The sequence below is a fragment of the Anolis carolinensis genome, chromosome 4 (genome assembly GCF_035594765.1).
Source record: "Anolis carolinensis isolate JA03-04 chromosome 4, rAnoCar3.1.pri, whole genome shotgun sequence".
Classification (NCBI taxonomy): domain Eukaryota; kingdom Metazoa; phylum Chordata; class Lepidosauria; order Squamata; family Dactyloidae; genus Anolis; species Anolis carolinensis.
Window position 1 is genome coordinate 125,430,758 of NC_085844.1, and position 23,598 is coordinate 125,454,355.

Sequence of the window (23,598 nt, forward strand, 5' to 3'; positions counted from 1 at the left end):
GCTTATGGGAGAAAATAGGTCACCAGGGAAGGGAGAGATTTAAAGCACCCTCGCCTCCTTCTGAGGGCCAGGCCGAGCAAGAGCTGCAACGGCATCCTCCTCATCCACACACCTAGGGCTCTTTCACACACAATAAAATCCACATTTTCTGCTTTGAACTGGAATATGGACTCAGATATTGTGGGATTTTCTGCCTTGATATTCTGGGTTGTATGGCTGTGTGAAAGGGCCCTGGATTTGTTTTTGGGAAAAACTTCCTTGGCAACAACATGAGTGTTAAGTCCATTATCTGCAGTCACTCAGGCCCCTTCTACACTGCCAGATAAAATCCAGATTATCTGCTTTGAACTGAATTATATAGCAATGTAGATTCATATACCATATATACTCGAGTATAAGCCGACCCGAATATAAGCCAAGGCACCTAATGTTACCACAAAAAACTGGGAAAACATTGACTCCAGTATAAGCCGAAGGTGATAAATTTCAAAAATAAAAATAGATACCAATAAAATTACATTAATTGAGGCATCAGTAGGTTAAATGTTTTTGAATATTTACATAAAGCTCAAATTTATGATAAGACTGTCCAACTCTGATCAAATCATTATTCTCATCTTCTTCAATGTAAATGTGCTTATGTATCCTTTTCATAATAATAGAGTAAAATAATACATGTAATAATAATAATAATAATTACAGGAAAATATTACATGTAACAATAAATAGAGTAAAATAATAAATGCAATCATAATAGTAAGATCAGAGTGAAATAATAAATGTATTATTAATAATAAAATAGAGAAAAATAAATGTAATACAGTAGAGTCTCACTTATCCAACACTCGCTTATCCAACGTTCTGGATTATCCAACGCATTTTTGTAGTCAATGTTTTCAATACATTGTGATATTTTGGTGCTAAATTTGTAAATACAGTAATTACTACATAGCATTACTGTGTATTGAACTACTTTTTCTGTCAAATTTGTTGTATTACATAATGTTTTGGTGCTTAATTTGTAAAATCATAACCTAATTTGATGTTTAATGCCTCCTTATTATCCAACATATTCGCTTATTCTACATTCTGCCGGCCCGTTTACGTTGGATAAGCGAGACTCTACTGTAGTAGCAATAATAATAGAGAAAAATAATAAATGTAATAATACCAGTAATAGAGAAAAATAAGAAATGTACCATATATTCTCGAGTATAAGCTGACCCAAATATAAGCCAACCAGGACCCTCACCCGAGTATAAGCCAAGGGGGGCTTTTTCAGTCTTAAAAAAGGGCTAGAAAACTAGGCTTATACTCGAGTATATACAGTAATCCAGTTCAAAGCAGATAATGTAGATTATGTGCTTTGATAATTTTAATTATATGGCTGTTAGAAGGGGCCTGACTTTATTAGCACCATCCATTCACAAAACAGTTGTCGTTAATTAGCTAAAATAAGGTGGTGGAGGAATGTAGCAGTATCTTTAAAACGAGCTGGTTTTTATTTTTACATGCGCTTTTGTGAATATAAACCCACTTCTTCAGTTCCAGTTCAAAACCAGAGATTTGAACCTGGACTGCAGTATTGCTTTTTTATATCTAAAAACATTTAATGTTTTGTCCTGAGTTCCTTCTAAATTCTAAACTATGCAAATGTTTTAATTAACTGATAAAGTACAGAGATAAAGTGGACACAATTGCAAACACTTCCTGTGTTTAAATGCCTGGTAATGCCGTTCTTGTTAATACTAATGAAGGGACCATAAGTCAGAAAATAATAAACTTTTGCATATGTGGCTCTGCCTCTGCATATATCATATTAGCCTTTTATATAGACCATGTAAACATTTTGCATGAACCAAAATATTTATTTGATTTATTTATAGTATTTATATTCTGCCCTTCTCACCTCGAAGGGGACTCAGGGCGGATCACATTACGCATATAAGGCAAACATACAATACCTTAACATAGAACAAAGACAGAGACAAATGCAGGCTCCGAGCTGGCCTCGAACTCATAACCTCTTGGTCAGAGTGATTTGTTGCAGCTGGCTGCTCACCAGCCTGCGCCACAGCCCGCTACAGTGTTACAGTAGTACTGTAATACAGGGCCTGTGCCCCTCCCTTCTTGGGGGCTGGTGCTTTTCTCCACAATGTTCTGAGGAGAGAAGAAAGCTCAGGGTAAACAAGTGAGGTCACAGATACCACTTGTGCCAAAATAGGTGTAGAAGGTGAGGAAGACCATCAGCAATTGGTCAAGTTTAGATAAGCCAAGATATATATTCTTTGTTTACTGCAACACGCTTTGCAGCGGCAATTTGCATGGTACAGACCTTTGTGTGTGTACAGCTGTTTGCCTTATCATAGCTGTGATAACAATAAATACTTTGCTTTTTGGACTCTCACGAGACTGGGTTTTCTGCCTGATTTCCTTCTGGGCCGGGACCCTTTGAAGTAAATAGTCTTAAACTAATTAAGGAGATAGGTGGCTCACTTACATTCTGTCAGTGAAAAAATTGGTTAGCCTGTTCTTTGTCTTGTGTATGGTTCTGTGAGCTACAAACATTACATTTATCAATTAGACAAATTCATCAAGAATGCCATATATTAGACATATTTGCAAGAGGGTGTGATGAAATGAAAAATCATGCATAGTTCATGCTTGACCGATCCACACACTGTCTTGCCAGAGAAAAGATATGCCACACAGATGAACAGTAAAAAACAGGAACTTTTACTCTTTGAAATGAAGAGCAACATATATACAATTATATGAAGAGTTGCATTAACTCACACAATGTCCTTGTATGAGAGAATTCAAATACAGTAGAGTCTCGCTTATCCAATACTCGCTTATCCAACATTCTGGATTATCCAACGCGTTTTTGTAGTCAGTGTTTTCAATACATCATATTTTGGTGCTAAATTCGCAAATACAGTAATTACAACATAACATTATTGCGTATTGAACTACTTTCTCTGTCAAATTTGTTGTATAACATGATGTTTTGGTGCTTCATTTGTAAAATCATAACCTAGTTTGATGTTTAATAGGCTTTTCCTTAATCTCTCCTTATTATCCAACATATTAACTTATCCAACATTCTGCCGGCCTGTTTACGTTGGATAAGTGAGACTCTACTGTAGTCCTTTAGATGTCCATACAAAATGTCTTCCTTCAGCACCCTAGGAGTGACAACTTCTCTTATTAAGCTCCTTTCCAAAAACTCTCAGGTTTAGCCGGCTCCCTAGGTGTGGCCCAGCCAATCAGCTTTGCAATTTTCCTGTTCACACACACACACAGCAGTTGATTTTTGTATGCTTCAAAGAGAGGGTACTCAGGCTATTGATAGCTGCTAGTTATGATGGCAAAATGTTGTCTCTAGAGTTAGAGGTAGCATGCTTCTTAACACTAGTAGTTAGTAAAGGAATAACAACTAATGGAGGCCATTGTTTTTCATTGTCAGCTTCCCCGGAGTATCCAGTAACCTGGTGAAAACTTGATATTGACCTAGATTGTTTTGATCCAGCAGGATTCCCCTTGTGTTATCATTGTGGCACTATACTTTATTCATAGTCACATGATGGGCAGTTCTTTCTCCTTAGCCCTGAGAATGGTCATGCACATTCCACGATATCTAAACTGTTCTTTAAACACATGTCAAGAGGCTCGCATTTAAAAATAATTATGAGCTTATACTCTAATTTAAGCGGTTTTAAATTTAAGAGCATGGTTCAGCATCTAGGATGAGTGCTGCAAATATACTTTGGGACATTACTTCAATTAGTAATGGCTTAACTGAGGCCCCTTCCACACAACTGAATAAAATCCCACATTAGCTGCTTTGAACTCGAATATATGGCAGTGTTGATACAGATAACCAGTTCAAAGCAGATAATGTGGGATTTTCTGCCTTGATATTCTGGGATATATGGCTGTGTGGAAAACCCTGAGAAGCCTTCAGCATGTTTTTCTTCGGGCCCTTTCACATAGCCATATAACCCAGAATATCAAGGCAGAAAATCCCACAATATCTGCTTTGAACTGGGTTATCTGAGTCCACACTGCCATATATTCTAGTTCAAAGCAGATAATGTGGGATTTTATTCAGCTGTGTGGAAGGGGCCTGAGTCAGCACTGCCAGATAATCTGGGATAAACAGAAAACCTGGGATCAGATCCTAGGATATATGGCCTGTCTGGAAGGGCCCCTGGAAACATTATGATGGTGAATACAGAACCCCCTGCTTTTAATTTGATTTGACCCAACTGGCCCGCAGCAGGGAGTTCCAAAGGCACTGGAGCCAGCCACAACATGATATTGGCTCAGAATCTCTGCAGAGGCACTTGCGCTAGCAGAAGCTATTTTCTTTCCCTCTGGCTCCCCTCTTGCCACCTTGTAACAAGATCCCTTAATAAGAATGTATCCCCTTCCTATCTTTCTGGTTGCAACAATGTCTCTTTTGATCCTTGTAATATGAATTGACTTTGGTTGATTGGTGTCTTTCAGAACCCCGTGTTACCTCTTATGAGCCGGGCTGTGGCGCAGGCTGGTAAGCAGCTGCTGCAATAAATCACTCTGACCATGAGGTCATGAGTTCGAGGCCAGCCCGTGGCGGGGTGAGCACCTGTCAATTAAAAATAAAATATAGCCCCTGCTCGTTGCTGACCTAGCAACCCGACAGAAGGTACCACTTATAAAAGTGGGGAGGCAAGTTTAACTAATTTACAACATTGGAATGAGGAAGTGCCGTCAGAGTGGATGATGAAGCAGTTGCTCCCCTCTGTGGCCAGAATCGAACATCCCCTCAGGAGAAGGTTAAATTGCCTCTGCGTCTGTCTGTCTGTCTGTCTCTGTTTGGTGTGTTTATGGGCATTGAATGTTTGCCTTATATGTACACTAGCTGTGCCCAGCCATGCATTGCTATGGCGTTGTCTGGTGGTGTTGGTGAGAAATTGTTGAGGTAGTGGTGGTATTGAATGTCTTTATGGTTGTCTTTATGTTTAGTATGCACACTGAAGTGGATTATATGGCAGTGTGGAGTCAAGATAATCCAGTTCAAAGCAGATAATATAAGATTCTAAATGGGTTATATAGCTGTGTGGAAGGGCCTTGAGTCTACACTGCCATATAATCCAGTTACAATCTGATAATCTGTGGAAGAGGCCTAAGTGAGGCCTAACTGTGCCTGTCCCCTGGACTGAGTAGGTTGCTAGGAGACCAAGTGGGCGGAGCTTAGCCTTCAAACTGGCAGCAATTGGATAAAAACTATTATTCCTCTCCCTGTAATTAGGACTTCATTTTTTCTTTTCTTTTTGTTGTATCAACCTAGAGCCGTGAATGATGGGTTGTGTTGTCAAATTTCGAGGTTGGGGGGCCTGTAGTTTTGTTGTTTTGTCCGCTGCCCTGATGCCATCAATCTTTTATATATATAGATATGCAAAAATTCAATGCCTAAAAACAATGTAAAAACAACAATTCATATAAAACAATCTACAAAACAACAATTCATATAAAACAGATAGGTTTCCCCTGACGTTAAGTCCAGTTGTGACCGGCTCTGGGGGTTGGTGCTCATCTCCATTTCTAAGCCGAAGAGCCAGCGTTGTCTGTAGACACCTCCAAGGTCATGTGGCCGGCATGACTGCATGGAGCACTGTTACCTTCCCGTCAGAGTGGTACCTATTGATCTACTCACATTGGCATGTTTTCGAACTGCTAGATTGGCAGGAGCTGGAGCTAACAGCGGCCGCTCACGCCGCCCCCGAGGTTTGAACCTGGGACCTTTCGGTCTCTAGCTCCAGTGCTTTAACGCACTTCGCCACCGGGGCTCCTCAATAAAACAGATACCATCTATATATATAAAAGAGTGATGGCATCACGGCAGCGGACAAAACAACAAAAGTAAACACCCCACAACCTCGAAAATTGACAGCACAACCCCTCATCCATGCCTCTACGTTCATACAACAAAAAGAAAAGAAAAATAAAGTCCTAATTAGAGGGAGAGGAATAATTGTTTTTATCCAATTGCTGCCAGTTAGAAGGCTAAGCTCCGCTCACTTGGTCTCCTAGCAACCCACTCTGCCCAGGGGACCCTTTTCCTTAACTACCACCAATTCCTCAATACTTTATTTCCCATACCACCATACTTTGCCACAGCAACGCGTGGCCGGGCTCAGCTAGTTACAAAATAAAATCACATTATATAAAATTTGAAGCATGTCCAAGATTAGACTCAGACTCAGCATAGACTCCAATTACCCAGTTCTAAGCAGATATTGTGAGATTTTCTGACTTGCTATCCTGAGATATAGGACTGTGTGAAGGGTCCTGGGTCTTCGCTGCCAGATATTCTGGGATAAACAGAAAACCTGGGATCAGATCTTGAGATATATGGCCTGTCTGGAAGGGCCCTTAGTCTTCTCGTGGTGAGAAAAAGCAGAGTATAAATAAACACAACAACAACAATGCAGATTCAAACTGCATTGTGTGGCAGTGCAGATAGGGCCTTACACAGCAGGACGGCAAGGAGAGCAGGGCGATTTTCCCTTTTTTTTTTTTTTACAAGAGTGAAAGTCTATTGCTCCCCCACCAGGGCGCGATCAGGTTGCAGCGGCTGAAATAAATGTCCTTCCCACGGGCTTTCGTAACGGGCGCTGTTTTGTTTGTGAGCCCGTCTCCTTTTGCTCTCCTCCCCCTCAGGCTCCAAGAGATCAGGCAGGAAGGCGCCGCTCCTGAAAGGGAAGGGCTCCACGCTGGAGGGATCTTCGCCCGGGAGGGGAAAGGAAGGGAAGGGAAGACTACAGGTCCCAGCATTCCCGGGTGACGTCACCGGGAGGGAGGGAGGAAGTGGCGGGCTCCGGGTTGGCGGCTCTGCCTGTGTCTCTTTCGCTTTTACTTTCTGACCTAAGACAGGAAGAAGACCAGGTAAGAAAGAGGGCTAGGATCAGAATAATAGAGCTGGAAGAGACCACATGGGCCACCCAGTCCAACCCCCGAGATACAGAAATTGCACAATCAAAAAACACCCCTGACTGATGACCACCCAGCCCCTGTTTAAAAGCCTCAAAGGAAGGCGCATCCACCACACTCTGAGGCAGAGAGTTCCACTGCTGAGCAGCTTGTGCAGTCAGGAAGTTCTTCCTAATGTTCAGGTGGAATCTCCTTCCCTGTAATTTGAACCCATTGCTCCATTGAGTCCTAGTCTCCAAGGCAGCAGAAAACAAGCCTGCTCCCTCTTCCTTATGGCAACCTTAGTTTCAGATATTGATACACGGTGATCATGTCTCCTCTCAACCTTCTCTTCTGCAGGCTAAACAGACCCAGCTCTTTATGACACTCCTCAAAGGGATTTGGACCTTTGATCATTTTAGTCACCTTCCAGCTTGTCAATATCTCTCTTAAATTGTGGTGCCCAGAATTGGACACAATATTCCAGGTGAGGTCGGACCAAAGCAGAATAGAGAGGCACCATGACTTCCCTCGATCTAGACCAGGCATGAGCAAACTTTTTTGCCTTGGGGCTGCACTGTGGGCCCAGCTAAGAGGGCCAGATCAGGAGAGAGGGCAGCTGGGCAGACTCTGGGTGGTATGAGCCCAGGAGACAGAAGGCCTGGGAGTTGGCCCATGCCTGATCTAGACACTATACTCCTTTTGATGCAGCCCAAAATCCCATTGGCCTTTTCAGCTGCTGCTTCACACCATTGGCTTATGTTCAACTTGTTGTCCAGTAAGACTTTAAGATCTCTTTCACATGGACTGTTGTCAAGCCAAGCATCCAATATCCTGTATCTTTGTATTTCATTTTTTCTGCCCTGTGAATTATCTTCCAATTTCTGTTGAAATTGATTTTGTTAGTTTTGGCCCAGCTCTCTAATCTCTTAAAGTCATTTTGAATTCTGATCCTGTCCTCTGGAGTATTAGGTATCCCTCCTAATTTGGTGTCACCTGAAAACTTGATAAACATGCCCTCTAAACCTTCATCTACGTCATGAATAAAGCTGTTGAACAGGACTGGGCCCATAACAGAACCCTGCAGCACTCTAGTAGTCACTCCTTTCCAATATGAAGATGAACTATTGGTGGGCACCCTCTGGGTTCGGTCGCTTAACCAATTACAAATCCAGCTAATAGTAGCATTGCCTAGCCCACATTTGACTAGTTTGCTTGCAAGATCATGGGGGACTTTGTCGAAGGCCTTACTGAAATCAAGCTATGCTACATCCACAGCATTCCCTGTATCTACCAAGCTTGTGACTATTGAAAAAAGAGATAAGATTAGTCTGGCATAACTTGCTTTTGAGAAATCCATCTTGAGTTTGGGTAATCACAGCATTTCTTTATAAGTGATTAAAGTCTACCTCATTAATGATCCACTCCAGAATCTTTCCTGGTATTGATGTCAGGTTGACTGGAAGGTAGTTCTTTGGGTCCTCTTTTCCCCCCTGAGTCTACACTGCCATATATTCCAGTTCAATGTGGATTTTATACAGCTGTCTGGAAGGGGCCTATGTCTTACAAGTTAATGTAGTGTTACAGCGGGAGGAAGAGGGGATAGATAGTAAGGGAATGTAAAGTAAAGAGATATCTAAACAATTGCACAATGTCCATGCAATGAAGTTGTATTTTTAAAATTTTGAACTTTACCATAATAGCTCAGTTTATTCACAACTTTCACCAGTATACATGATATTGTCCAAACTTGGCCATACATAAAAATTCTTCCAAAGTTCAATAAATCAAACCATTTGTGTTACAACTGTAGTGAAACAGAAGGCCTAAATTAAGATATAACATAAAATGAAGTACAGTAGAGTCTCACTTATCCAACACTCGCTTATCCAACGTTCTGGATTATCCAACGCATTTTTGTAGTCAATGTTTTCAATATATCGTGATATTTTGGTGCTAAATTCATAAATACAGTAATTACTACATAGCATTACTGCGGATTGAACTACTTTTTCTGCCAAATTTGTTGTCTAACATGATGTTTTGGTGCTTAATTTGTAAAATCATAACCTAATTTGATGTTTAATAGGCTTTTCCTTAATGCCTCCTTATTATCCAACATATTCGCTTATCCAACATTCTGCCAGCCCGTTTATGTTGGATAAGTGAGACTCTACTGTATAAACGTTTAACGAGACATTTGTGGTTGCATCTTTTTTTGCACAGTGGCAAATTCAACTTGGCAAATTTCCGATTAGAATATAATTTCTAATTTTGATTTTACTTTTTGTTTCTTATTCTTTAATTTCAATCAATTTGTATTTATTTTATTTTCCTGGCATGGCTGCGGAGTCCCTGGAGCCCATGTTGGGAACCCCTTCTTTACAAGATACAGTTACCAGAACTAGACATTTTCCACTTACTGTATGCCATTGATTTAGAAAGGCAGCATGATGCTGACAGTTTCAGTTTCCTTACTAATAATATCAAACATGGAATACTGCCTGTTCATGGCGATTGTGCAGTATGTTAACATTTTCATTGCTCTGTCTACTGCAAACTAATTTTTTTTTTACTTGATCACTTGCTACCAGCTCAAACCTTAATCAATTTGTAGGCGAAACTGAAATTCCCCCACATACTTCACATGTCACTTGTTTACCCTGGGTCTCACTATTTTAGTGTCCTGGTTTGGAGAGATCCTTTTTGAGCTTATTTCATCCATAGTTCTTATCACCCTCAAAATGAATGTCATCAGCAGAAATTGGTTACCTTAATACTTAGTCCTGACTCTTGACTCTGAACAACTTCAGAACCACTGTTTCTAAAGAAGTCTCAGGAACCTAACCACTTTCATTGACACTTTCAAGGAACTCTCCAAGAAATGCAACCTACCTTTGCAGAATTCATGTTTATTCTTTTTCAGAAGGCTTTACTATATTATTGACCATATTTATCCTTAATACGTTCCACCAAGTTACCCAGAACACACATTACGCTCACTGGCCTTTATTCATATACAGTATATTCCCTGGGTTGCTGTTTAATCACCGTTGTTATAATGATACTCTCTGGGTCCTGAGATAATTATGTATTTTAGAAGATCAGTAATTTTGCTTTGGAGCCTGTTAATAACTTTCAGATGGATACCAGTGATTTATTTGTAGGAGTTCACCAATTAAGTCTTGACCTTCCTCTTGTTGCAACTATTTAACTCAGCTTCTTACATTCTCCATCTGGAAACATTAATTCAAGATGGATCTTTCCTTTGTATCTTTAGCTGTGAAGATAGATGAAAATAATTCATTGGTCTTCTCTGCAGTTTTCACAGCAGAGTGCATCCAGATGATATGAAGAAGTATGAAATCCTTGTAATGATGGGAAATGTGTGATTCCTGTTAATGATTTTCTTGTTTACTATAAGTGTCATTGATACTTTTTAGAATCTGGAATTTGAGGTCTAATCAATTTTCAAGATACATCTTCTTCCTACATAAATAAGGCTGGATTTACACTGCCGTATAAAATCTGCTTTGAACTGGATTATATGGCAGTGTATATGCATATAATCCAGTTCAAAGCAGATAATGTGGGTTATATAGCAATGTAGATCCAGTCTCAATCAGTTCCTGCTTCTGACTGGTCTCAGTTATTCATAGTTCCCAGCAGTCTACTGCAACAATGCTGATATTTTGGCATATTTTTTATGATTTTCTCTCTCTATATATATAGAATAGAGTTTCACTTATCCAAGCTTCTGGATTATCCAAGCCATTTTTGTAGTCAATGTTTTCAATATATCATATTTTGGTGCTAAATTCGTAAATACAGTAATTACAACATAACATTACTGCATATTGAACTACTTTTTCTGTCAAATTTGTTATATAACATGATGTTTTGGTGCTTAATTTGTAAAATCATAACCTAATTTGATGTTTAATAGGCTTTTCCTTAATCCCTCATTATCCAAGATATTTGCTTACCCAAGCCCGTTTAGTAAGTGAGACTCTACTGAATATAAAGAGAGAGAGAGCTTGGTAAAAGAACAAATAAAACAGGAGCAAAACTCTGATTATCTTGTTGAGTTACTTGCAATAACTATTAGACTAATGTTTTTAAATATGTTTATTTTTATGGTAAATTTGTTTTTATAAGCTCTTGTTTTACATATATATATATATTGTTTTGTATTGTCTTTTATATAATGTTTTGAGCCACTTAGGGTCCCGTTTAGGGAGAAAAGCAGAATATAATTATTATATATTATATAAAATTATAACAAATATTAATTATTATATAAAAGCAGGATATTATTATTATTATTACTATGTGCACCAACCAGGGCTTGCCATACCATTAGACAAAGTGGGGCAACTCCCTTCAAAAAACGTATGTACAGTAGAGTCTCACTTATCCAACATAAACGGGCCAGCAGAATGTTGGATAAGTGAATATGTTGGATAATAAGGAGAGATTAAGGAAAAGCCTATTAAACATCAAATTAGGTTATGATTGTACAAATTAAGCACCAAAACATTTTATTTATTTACAGCATTTATATTCCGCCCTTCTCACCCCGAAGGGGACTCAGGGCGGATTACATTACACATATAGGCAAACATTCAATGCCTTTTAACATAGAACAAAGACAAGACAAACATAGGCTCTGAGTGGGCCTTGAACTCATGACCTCCTGGTCAGAGTGATTCATTGCAGCTGGTTACAGCTGGCTTGCTCTCCAGCCTGCGCCACAGCCCGACAAATTTGACAGAAAAAGTAGTTCAATACGCAGTAATGCTATGTAGTAATTACTGTATTTATGAATTTAGCACCAAAATATCACGATGTATTGAAAACATTGACTACAAAAATGCGTTGGATAATCCAGAATGTTGGATAAGTGAGACTCTATTGTGAAAGGGCATCCAATTTTTTGTTCTATAACTTGTTATTATTGCACTTATGCAGTTATAGATGGAGAAAGGTGTTTGAGAACAGAAAAATATAAAACAGATAGATTTACAAATGTAATTGTACAATGCAGTCTATTCATGCTTACTCTGAAGTTGCTCCAAGAAAATGATGGTGACAAGATTAACTAAGGCAGGGGTCCTCAAACATTTTAAGTGGAAGGCCGGTTCACGGTCCCTATGATAAAATAGTTCAAAATTAGGATTGTTGTTGTTGTGTGCCTTCAAATTGTTTCAGACTTCGGTCAACCCTAAGTCTAAAGTTTAGGACAGGGGCCAGGTACATGACCTTGGGGGGCTGCATCTGGCCCACGGGCCTTAGTGTGAGGACCCCTGAACGAAGGTTTTTTTTTGTTTAATATGTTATAATTTCTAATGTGTATTTTAGTTTTGTATCTCTTATCTGGAGAAACTTTACTTGTTTTCTTTATTTTTATTTTCCAAGATTTTGTGGGAATGATATACACAGCGTTGTTGCAACTTGTCCAGTCATTCAGTATAGACAAAAGACTGCCTATTGACAGAGCCAGAAAGTGAAACTAAACAAATAAACGAGAGCAAACCTCAGGAGAAGATGGCAGAGAAAATCACACAAACTGCTCAAAAAGGTATGCGTGGCTATTATATGCTCTATGTAGTTTGTTGAAATTGTATGCTGTAAATAATTTGTTCAAATTATATAGAAAGATATATAGTGGGCCACTGATATCCAATGGAATTTAGTTCTCAATTACTAAAATCAATGGATGCTCAAGTCCCATTATGGCATTGTAAAATAGTGTTTCTTATATAAAATGGCAAAATCAAGGTTTGCTTTTAGGAATGTATATATATCTATATATATAAAAGGGTAATGACATTTCGGCCTAGGACAAAACAACAAAACTACACATCCCAGAAACACTAAACTTGGCAGCACAACCCCTCATCCATGCCTCTACGTTCATACAATAAACAGCTCCAGCTACTCCAGAAAACGGCCAGGCTTTGAGACTGCAAGCCTATTCACTGCTATTCCACCTGACCAACAAAGGATTCCCATAAACCACAGCAACGCGTGGCCGGGCAAAGCTTATATATATATATATATATATATATATATATATATATATATATGGCATGGATGGTTGAATCTGTGGATATGGAGAGCTGACTGAAGAGTCTTTTTCCATTTGGGAAGTAGCAAGTAACCTATTTATTTATTTGCAGTGTTAATATTCCGCCCTTCTCATCCCGAAGGGGGCTCACAATGTACATATATATTGCAAACATTCAATGCCATTAGACGTACGACATACAGACACAGAGACAATTTAACATTTTCCACCTTCGGGCTTCATGAGAGTATGCTTGATTCCGGCCACAGGGGAGCTGCCGCTTCATCGTCCACTTGTGACATTGAGTTTATGATGGAGTTCTACCTCATTCTTCCGCATGCTTCTGGAAGTTATAACACGACTGGCTGAAAGCATGGCGTTGTGAAGTATATTGTTTACTGATTAAAGATACTTTAGGCCACCTTTCAACCAGGAGTTTACAACATGGCCTACACAGAATAATTAAGCTAATTTTAAAATCAAAATGTAACATTACAAGATGATTAAAGGTAACACCAATTTCCTTTTGTGTGACAATAAAATGAGCTTGCTGCACGGTTTTGTGGTAACATTTGTACAGATGCACTTGCCTTCTTCCGAGATTTGAATCCTGGGGTCTCAGTGTCCTAGTCCAGCACTCAAACCCAATAGCTTGAAATTCAGAGGTCTTGAAACTTTTTCATAAATTGTAACTTCAAATTACTCTGCACAATGACCCTTGTTTTTATGTTTTAATCTATTCAGACTTTCCTGAAGAAAAAGGCTCTGTGCCACAGAGGAAAATGATTATCCAGCCACCAAATAGTGAAAATATTCTCACCAATACTCAGCAAAAGCCCTTAGATGGAATTCCAATGAAGAAAGAGACTGGTGAGCTTCCAAGGATTTCCTCAGGTTCAATGGCCTTCCCAGAAGGAAGTTCAGTGGACAATGATGTGGTCGATTCTTCAGAGGAAAGGACTGAATATTCAACCCAAGTTGCCTTGCAAGATTCTTCAGTGACAGAGGAAGACAGTTCATCTGAAATTGTCCTAGAATCAAAAATGAGTTCATTGGATCAGCAGAATCAGTGCTCATTGAAACATTCTGAAGACACTAAAGAGGATCTCTTCAGTCAGGAATCAGTTATATTAGTTCAAAAGCCTGAAGATGCAAGTAGGAATGAGTCTTTAACAGAAGGTATGGCAGTAGCCTCCCTGATGGGAAAACTCAATAACCTGTTTCGTACTGATTTTTTAAAACAATTTGCTAAACTTTTTTTAGCAGTGTGCACATAGGAAAGAGGTCTGCCTGAAATTTTGCAACAGAAATCACAATTTAGGACCAGTGAGACAAAGTATGCTTGAAATAGATGTGCTATCACATCTTTAAATTTTGCTACACTGTGGAATGAATAGTTTTAATTCTTTTTCATTAAAAGAAGGAGAATACTTTGAGGTTTGTATGAGAACTAAGTATACAATAGAATGCTAATACAGTATGTCCTCTATATCTGTCATGGATATGATCCAGGATCTTGTGCAGATAGACTGATAGGTGTTGTGTTATACAGTGTTCCCTCATTACTTCGCGGTTCACTTTTTGCGGATTCGCTGCTTTGCGGTTTTTCAATAAACTCTAAAAGAATATTATAAATCATAAAAAAATTACAATTTACAGCCTAAGGAAGGGAGGAAGGAGAAGCAGAAGGAAGAGAAAAGGAGCCCAAGCGGCAACGGGAGGAGAAGGAGGCGATTTATCAAGACATGATTGGTTGATAAAGACTTAAAATAGTATATTACTAAAATAATGTATATATAGCATCCCTACTTTGCGGATTTTCACTTATTGCAGGTGGTCCTGGAACTTAACCCCCGCGATAAGTGAGGGAACACTGTAATGTGCTTTATATGTTGGGTAATTTCGCATTATTACGTTTGTATTTGTTGTTTTATTGAGGCATTGAATTTTATCTTTTTTGTTCGTTGGAATCCTCCTGTGTCCTCTCAGGGAGATAGGGCAGAATATAAAGTCTTATTATTACTTATTGTTATAATGAAAGGTAGGCAAAGGTTTGCCCCTGACATCCAGTTGTGTCCGACTTTGGGAGTTGATGCTCATCTCCATTTCTAAGCCAAAGAGCTAGCGTTGTCCCTAGATGCCTCCCTCTGCTTGCTCCGCTTGATCTACTCACACTTGCATGTTTTCGAACTGCTAGGTTGGCAGAAGCTGGGGCTAGCAGTGGGAGCTCACCCTGCTCCCCAGATTCGAGCCACTGGCCTTGCGTCGGCAAGTTCGGCAGCCCGGCGGTTTAACTCGCTGTGGCATCGGGGGCTCCATTATAATGAAACATAATAGTAAAATGCTGAACAATAACTAAAATGCAAGTGGGCTCTGAGCTCCCCAATCCAAACTGTAATGAAAAGAATAAAGAAAAAAAGATTATTCTACCAGTGCAAATCCAATTATCCAAGAGTATATCTTTTGACCACATGCCCCCATACATCAATTTGAACATTTTGTCCACAATGTTGAGTCTATCTTATCATAGACTTTTTAATGGATTCATTTTATTCTTCTAGTTTAAAACGGCTATTGTAGACTTTTAAAATTGTATGGTCATTTGTCCTATCTACATTGAAGAATATATTGAATAAACCTTTTTAGCCAACCTTGATAGCTTTTTTTAAATTCTTCAATTTCTCAAGGGGGAGAGAGCGTTGCAATTTCCAGGCATGTATCTTGACTAGACAACCGCCAGCACCCTTCTAGGCCAGGGATTATCCAGGAGACCCTTCTACATTGCCACATAAAATCCACAATATCTGCTTTGAACTGGATTATATGACAGTGTCGACTCATATAATCCAATGTGGGTTATCTGCTTTGGTAATCAGGTTTATATGGCAGTGTAGAAGGGGCCAGTGTTTCTGTCTTTGTGGAATGTACATCTTTTCAAGCTTAAAGATGATAACTCTTTCAATGTTGGAGCTGCGCTTGAATCACGTTGTTAATGGTTGGCCATTTTGACCAGAGTTCAGGACAAGTGCTTCTAAGGCCCCTTCCACACAGCTGAATAAAATCCCACATTATCTGCTTTGGACTAGAATATATGGCAGTGTGGACTCAAATAACCCAGTTCAAAGCAGATATTGTGGGATTTCCTGCTTTGATATTCTGGGTTATATGGCTGTGTGGAAGACCCTGAGTAAAGCACTCAGACCATTACAACATGAAAATATACTCAGTATGCAATATATGGCTTTAAAATTTTAGTTTGAATTGCAACTTCAAATCAGATAATTATTTCACAACACATAACGGCTCCTGTTTTATATATTACCCCATTCAGACTCCAAGGAAAAGGAATTTATATCAGAGAGAAAGATTGTTCTTCAGCCACCAAATGTTCTAACCAATACACAGCAAAATGAAACACAAGAAACAAAAGATTCCTTGTTGGAAAAGAGCTCCGATGGAATTCTACTGAAAACAGAGACTGGTGAGCCTCCAAGGATTTCCCCAGGTTCAGTGGCCTTCCTTGAAGGAAGTTCAGTGGACAATGACATGGTCGATTCTTCAGAGGAAAGGACTGAATATTCAACCCAAGTTGCCTTGCAAGATTCTTCAATGGGAGAGGAAGACAGTTCATCTGAAATTGTCCTAGAAGAAAAAACGAGTTCACTGGATCAGCTGAACCAGTGCTCATTGAAACATTCTGAAGACAATAAAGAGGATATCTTCCATCAGGAACCAGTGATATTAGTTCCAAAGCCTGATGAGTCAAGGAGGGATGAGTCTTTGACAGAAGGTAAGGCAGTGGTCTCCTCAGTGGGGGAACTCAATCTGTTTTATACTGATTTTTAAATAGCATAATTTACTAATTGTAAGATGTGTTTTTCCCATTTTAGGGGCTCCAAAAACCAGCTGTGTCTTACAAATGATGGTGTTTGAGATTTGTGGGTTTTTGGTGCCCCTAAAACAGTAAAAAAGTGTGCTTACTTCTGCACAGAGGAAGCAACTTGTTGCTATTAGGGTCCCAGAATGAAGACCATGACAAGAGGCAGAGGTGAGAAGTTCTAACCTATTCTTTCTTGTTTGCTTAAACCAGAAAAACAAAGACAACCATCCTCCTTCTCTCCATCCTTCTTTGCCTTCTTTTTTATCCAGAGCAGCATTTAGCAACAACATGGGAGAGCCCAAAGAATGTAATGCATTTGCAATTTTGAGTAATAATAATAATAATAACAATAATAACAACACACTTTATTTATCTTCCGCTCTATCTCCCCGAGGGGACTCAGAGCGGATTACAACATACAGATAGGCAAACATTCAGTGCCTTAATATAGTGGAATAACAATGACATACAAATACACAGAACAAAGGTAAAGGCTTCCCCTTTCATCTCCGGCTTTCTGTAGGCGGTGCTCAACTTTGGCCATGGGAAGGTGCTCTTGTTCCATTTCCAAGCTGAGGAGCCTGTTGTCTGTAGATACCTCCTGGTTGTGTTGCCAGCATGGCTGCATGGGAGCCTTTATTACCTTCCTGCCGAAGCAGTACCTATTGATCTACTTACATTTGCATGTTTTTGAACTGCTAGGTTGGCAGGAGCTAGGGCTAACAGCAGGAGAGCACCCTGACCCACGGCTTTGAACTTCCAGTCTTTAGGTCAGCAGATTCAACAGTTCAACGGTTTAATCCGTTGCGCCACTACAATCTACTTAAGGTAGAGTGTAGTGGAAATAGTCATTTTTAAATAGGAGCTTACTGTGTAAGCCTCTTTGTATAACTTGTGTATTTTGGATTTGAAGCCATGCTTCAAAGGTGAACCCCAAAATAAAGTGGCAGCACTAACTCACCATGCCAAGAGGGGCTTTTCACTGCTGCCTCTTGTTACTGCTTTCATACTGATTTCCTTAGAGAAGTGTGTTGCTTTACTTGCTCTTCTCCCACCACTTAGTTATGGAGCCGTGGGTTAAACTCTTGTGCCATCTGAACTGCTGACCCAAAGGTTGGGTTGCTGAACTGAAGGTTGCCGGTTTGAATCCGCGAGATGGGGTGAGCTCCCGTCTGTCAGCTCTAGTTTGTGGGGACATGAGAGAAGCCTCCCAGCTAACACATCCGAGCGTTCCCTGGACAATGTCTCTGTAGACAGCCAATTCTTTCACACCAGAAGCAACGTGCAGTATGTTCTCAAGTTGCTTCTGACACAATAAAAAACCCACTTAATTTTCAGACCACATTCACATCAGACAGAGCTTATCGAACTATTGTCATAATGATCTGTTTCTACCATTGTCCAGTGGATATGTCAATCCAGATTTTTGTTTTAAAAAATCCAACTTATGCACAAGTACATACAATATGTACATTCTTGTTGCAATACTTGAATAAATTTTACCAGATATTCTCTGAGTGTATTGTAAAATATACATGAGCATCTGATTTGCCCTTTATAGTATCCTTTAACTGATCACTGAACATTTTCTTTGTATAAATCTAAGTGATGCTGGATAATCACCGGTTTAGCTTCTGTAATGTTACAAATTCTTTTAATTAAACTGAAGTGCTTTTTGAAAAAAGTTGTAGGAAACACAGTTTCCAAATCAGAGACTGGAGAGGCAAACCAATGCCTTACACAAGAAGGACGCACAGAGAGCATAATTAAATTAATGGAGAATTGTCTGCTTCTTGCTCTTCAAGGTAATGATGAGAATACTTTCCTCTCTGTATATCTGAATCAAATAAGCACATATACGTTTTTTTAAAATCACTTTTTAATATATGGAAACACTTAGTTTGATTCCTCTTTATGTTTGAAATTACTACAGTTTTTAGTACACCATAATTCATCGCATTATAGTTGCAGTTTTAATCCCCTTTTTCTTTCTTGAAAAGGGAGTGTGAAGGAAAAAAATTGTGTGGAACCAGCTGGGTCTAGAGCTTTTCCTCTCTTATTTTCAAGGAGGCTGGAGGGAGAAGACTTAGACCCCTTCTATACTGCCATATAATCCACTTTATCCATATTATCTGCTTTGAACTGGATTATATGAGTCTGCACTGCCAAATAATTCAGTTCAAAGCAGATGATGTGGTTTTATATGGCAGCGTAGATGGCCACCGCTGGCTCCGTTTGTATTTCATTTTTAAAACTGCCTTACCTTTGAGGAGGCAGGAAGGAGAACGGGGAGCCTAGACCCAGCCAGCTCTAATGCACAAGAAGAATGGAAAAATACCAATTTGGGGGGGCCAAAAAAGGAGGCACAACTACTATGCAGTAGCGACTATTGTGCGGTGAATTGTGGTATTTAGTTCTCTCATTTTATATTTTTATAAGAAGTTAATAATGTATTGTGTAAAGTAAATTGTTATTGCAGTTAGCCCACACAACTTACAAACATCTGACTTACAAATGACTTATAAAGTGAGGTGAGCCTAGAGGAAGTGAGAGAAATATACCCCTTGGAAGGGAAATTTACTCCTGAAAGAGTTATCATGAGGGAAAGGTGCCTCTACTGAAGCCTTATCACCAATCCTTATTTCCACAACAAGCCATTTTTAATTTATCACAAGGACAGAAAGGGAAGTGAAATCTTCTGAACAAGGGCACAGACAGCAAAGCAAATATCACAGTAATAATAATTATTTTATTCTTATTACCCGTCACCATCCTCCCCGAAGGGACTCGGGGCGCCTTACATGGGGACCAAGTTACATAATTAAAAATATATAACAAATAAACAATATAATTAAAACAATTAAAACCGGAAAGTAAAAACATTATAAAAATACATTAATCCATATGGAGTTGCACTTAAAAATATACCTGTTCCAACTTACATACAAATTTGACTTAAGAACAAACCTACAGAACGTATCTTGTTTGTAACATCAAGACTGCCTGTACTCATGTATAAGTCTAGACGTTTTAGTCACAAAATTAACCCTGTTATGTTAACCTTGATTGTAATGTGGGTATGTGTGTTAAATATGTTGCTAAATGTTTTGATACGACCGATGGGCTAATCAATAAAATGTATACAGTAGAGTCTTGCTTATCTAACCTTCACTTATCCAACATTCTGGATTATCCAACACAGTCTGTCTCCCGCCTGGATCCACAGCTGTTTCTTTAGGCAGCAAGGACTGAACTTTTTACGGATTTAACTTCCAACAATGTTGTTAAGTTCATTTTATGCAATTCTATCTTTATTTGTAGTCAGTTTGTTAGTAGCCAATGTTTTTATAGTCAATGTTTTCAATACATTGTAATGTGTTGGTGCTAAATACGTAAATACAGTAATTACTACATAATGTTACCATATATTGAACTGTTTTTTATGTCAATTTGTTGTAAAACATGATGTTTTGGTGCTTAATTTGTAAAATCATAATGTACTTTTACATCTAATTGGCTTTTCCTTAAAGGTTACCTTCCCGCCAGAGCGGTACCTATTGATCTACTCACATTGGCATGTTTTCGAACTACTAGGTTGGCAGGAGCTGGAGCTAACAGCGGCTGCTCCCGCCGCTCCCGGGGTTTGAACCTGGAACCTTTAGTCTGCAAGTTCAGCAGCTCAGTGCTTTAACACACTTTGCCACCGGGGCTCCTTGGCTATTCCTTAATCCGTCCTTATTATCCAACATTTTCACTTATCCAACATTCTGCCAGCCTGTTTATGTTGGATAAGCGAGACTCTGCTGTATTGTATTGTACCATCGTCATTGTGAAGAAAACGTAGCTTGGAGTATGGAATGGTTGTAGGTAGGATTTAGCATACACATTTTAGTGGAAGGAGATCAGAAGCCTGGTTGCAAATAAATTGTCCCAGTTCTTCAGAGGCAGTCAAGGTTTTTTAGCTTCTGAAATATTTTCAGTCTGAAATGAAATTGATCCATGCTATTAAGAATAGACTAATTATTCTGTTGACCTTTTACCAAGTTGTGTTCTTTTCTAAACCATTCCCCTTTCTCCACTGTCAATTCCCCAGGCTTGTCCTTTCATGGAATTCTGGGAGTTCTGGTGTTTTTGGTGGCCGTTTTCATCAGCAGCGGCTACTATACCTCCCGTCCCGCAGTTGTGCCAAAAAATCCAGCTGTAGAGGCCTTCCTGTCAAGGTTCGATCCACTGAAAGACAGCTTCCCAGATCAGAGCCCTTACCTGTGGGGACGTGTGCGGAAGGTCCTGCAGAAGCACCTCAACGTTTCCCACCACACTGAGCCGGCCATATTAATTTTTACCGCAGCCCAGGAAGGAGAAGCGACTTTGAAGTGCTTGAGCGTTCAGATTGCTGATGCCTACTCATCATCCCTCCAGGGCAGCACTATCCTGGTTGATGGAGCTTCAAAATCCACACTAAACAGTGACCGTGCCAAACTGGCCGTTGATGAAGAGCTGAGCTTGGGCTTCCACGGTGGAGGGAAAGCAGCAGTGGTGCACCAGTTTGAGTCACTACCCGCAGGTTCCACTTTAATCTTTTATAAGTACTGTGACCACGAGAGTGCAGCTTTCAAAGACGTGGCACTGATTTTGACTGTTTTGCTGGAGGATGAGAAACTGGAGCCAGATGTTGGGTTGCAAATAGTGGAGGAACATGTGCGGGACTTTCTCTGGGCCAAGTTCACCAAGTCAGACATGCCCAGTTCTTACAACCACATGGATACAGACAAGCTGAGTGGGTTATGGAGTCGCATATCCCACTTAGTTCTGCCTGTTCATCCAGTACAAACTCTGGAGGATCGAGGTTGCTCTTTGCAAACCAGGCCAAGAGGTGATTCAGGGGAGCGCCCAGAGAAAGCCTGAACACCCGGGAGGATTTGAAACAGAGGTGACTTTTTCTGAGTGGAACTAAGCCATTCAGGATCTAGAATTTGAATGATGACTGTTGATTTTTTAAAATCAATTAGACATTTAGATGTCACTTTTGATACTTGGAGAAGAAATTAGTAATATATTAGTTTGTCTTTGCAACTGGTTGCACACATTGCCATGCAATTTAGGGGAGTGGTTTTAAAGTTAGACAGGTTATGAGAGGCTGATACTTGACTCTTGCACATTATATATTTTAAATATTTTTGCCACTGGAAGGCAATGGACAAGATACAGATACACAGAAAACAGTCCTTCACAGAATCAGCCTTTCTTAAGAGTTATTTTTAAAGCGGGTGCTTTTCCCAGCTTTGTTTTATCTAGAACAATGGTTCCCAACCTTTGATCCTCCAGCTGTTTTGCAGTTCAACTCCCAGAAATCCCAGCCAGCTTACCAGCTGTTAGAAATTGTGGTAGTTGAAGTCCAAAACACTTAGAGGACCAAAAGTTGAGAACCATTGATCTAGAATGTGGTGGACACCTGTGGCTGCAACTTACTATTGGCTTAGGTGGCTATGCTACAGGTGTAGGCCAAAAAAACATCTAGAAGGCAACAGGTGACCCATCTGATGGAAATGAAATTATTGTGTGTAAATCGGCTATGGCGCTTGGCTGATAGTTTATATTGTCTTGTCACACACAAAAATCAGCCTCATATTAGTGACCTTTCGTAACAGCAACCAAAATGACATAAAAGTGTGCAAGCTTTTGTGATTGCAAACAGTTTTATTTGCCAAGAAACAATGTGCAAGAGAAATCTTAAGTCAATCATGCATACAATATGTCTACTTTTTGTTCCTATTTACTACAGAAATCAGCACAAGCGGTGTTCAGGGTACGTAGGATATCCCGTGTTTTGAATAAGCAAAACAACTTAAGACTCATGAACACTTGCAAAAATGTTTTTGCACACACAAAATTCCTAGGAATTCTGGAAATGGAAAGAATTATGTTACTTGACCATATTTGCTTGATTGGGTGTCTAAAGCTGGGAATTTGAGAAAGTTTATAGGTATTCTTTCATCCCTAGCATTTACACTGAAGATGGCAGCATATTGCACACAGATCCTTTCCACTGTACCCTGTAATAATTTCCTGGTATTTAAATATTAATTGCTATTCTTTCACTACTGCATAATTTACACTGATAGTGAAAATCTATGTGTACTCAGAAGTGAGCTGCCAATTTTGGACTTGCCATATGTGCTGTACCTCTATCAAAATTTTAATCTGAAGCAGTAGAATCATAGAGCTGGAAGAGACCACATGGGCCATTCAGTCGAACTCCCTGCCATGCAGGAAAAGCACAGAGTACCCCTGCAAGATAGCCATCCAGCCTCTGTTTAAAAGACTCTGAAGAAGAAGCTTCCACTACAGTAAAAAGGTTATGGTAATTCATGTGCACCTCCATGCATATCGGTTTCTGTGAATTAAACAGCAGTAAAAGCTACAAGAACAGGTCTACTGGCAACACAGCTAATGAGTAAATAAACAGGTATATAAAATTACAAGCCTAATTTTCAATAACACTAAACACCTATGTCAATAATGCTGAGATCAAGAATAAAAATAAAACATTTGAAAATTCCTTCTTGCTTTTTGTGTAAAACAAAATCCAGTGTGAAAATGATCATATTACTGTGAGTAAGATGAATAATGGATATGCCATCTGTTACTTAAAGAACTATAGAAAATTTCAGTAACTATTGCTCTTATGTGT

General features: G+C 39.4%; 1 protein-coding gene across 2 annotated transcripts; it reads left to right on the forward strand.

The window, feature by feature from the left end:
• Nucleotides 1-6,711: 6,711 nt before the first annotated feature.
• On the forward strand, nt 6,712-23,466 carry tor1aip2 (torsin 1A interacting protein 2). 2 transcript variants are annotated; one of them, XM_008108916.3, is made up of 6 exons: nt 6,712-6,933; nt 12,376-12,538; nt 13,772-14,206; nt 16,359-16,817; nt 18,593-18,712; nt 21,001-23,466. In XM_008108916.3, the coding sequence occupies exons 2-6, from the start codon at nt 12,505-12,507 to the stop codon at nt 21,810-21,812; spliced, it is 1,860 nt and encodes a 619-aa protein (XP_008107123.1). In that variant the 5' UTR covers nt 6,712-6,933; nt 12,376-12,504; the 3' UTR covers nt 21,813-23,466. The 2 variants fall into 2 exon arrangements, with proteins under 2 accessions (XP_008107123.1, XP_003219884.2); XM_003219836.4 differs by lacking the exon at nt 18,593-18,712 and having other exon boundaries at nt 6,715-6,933.
• Nucleotides 23,467-23,598: the final 132 nt, after the last annotated feature.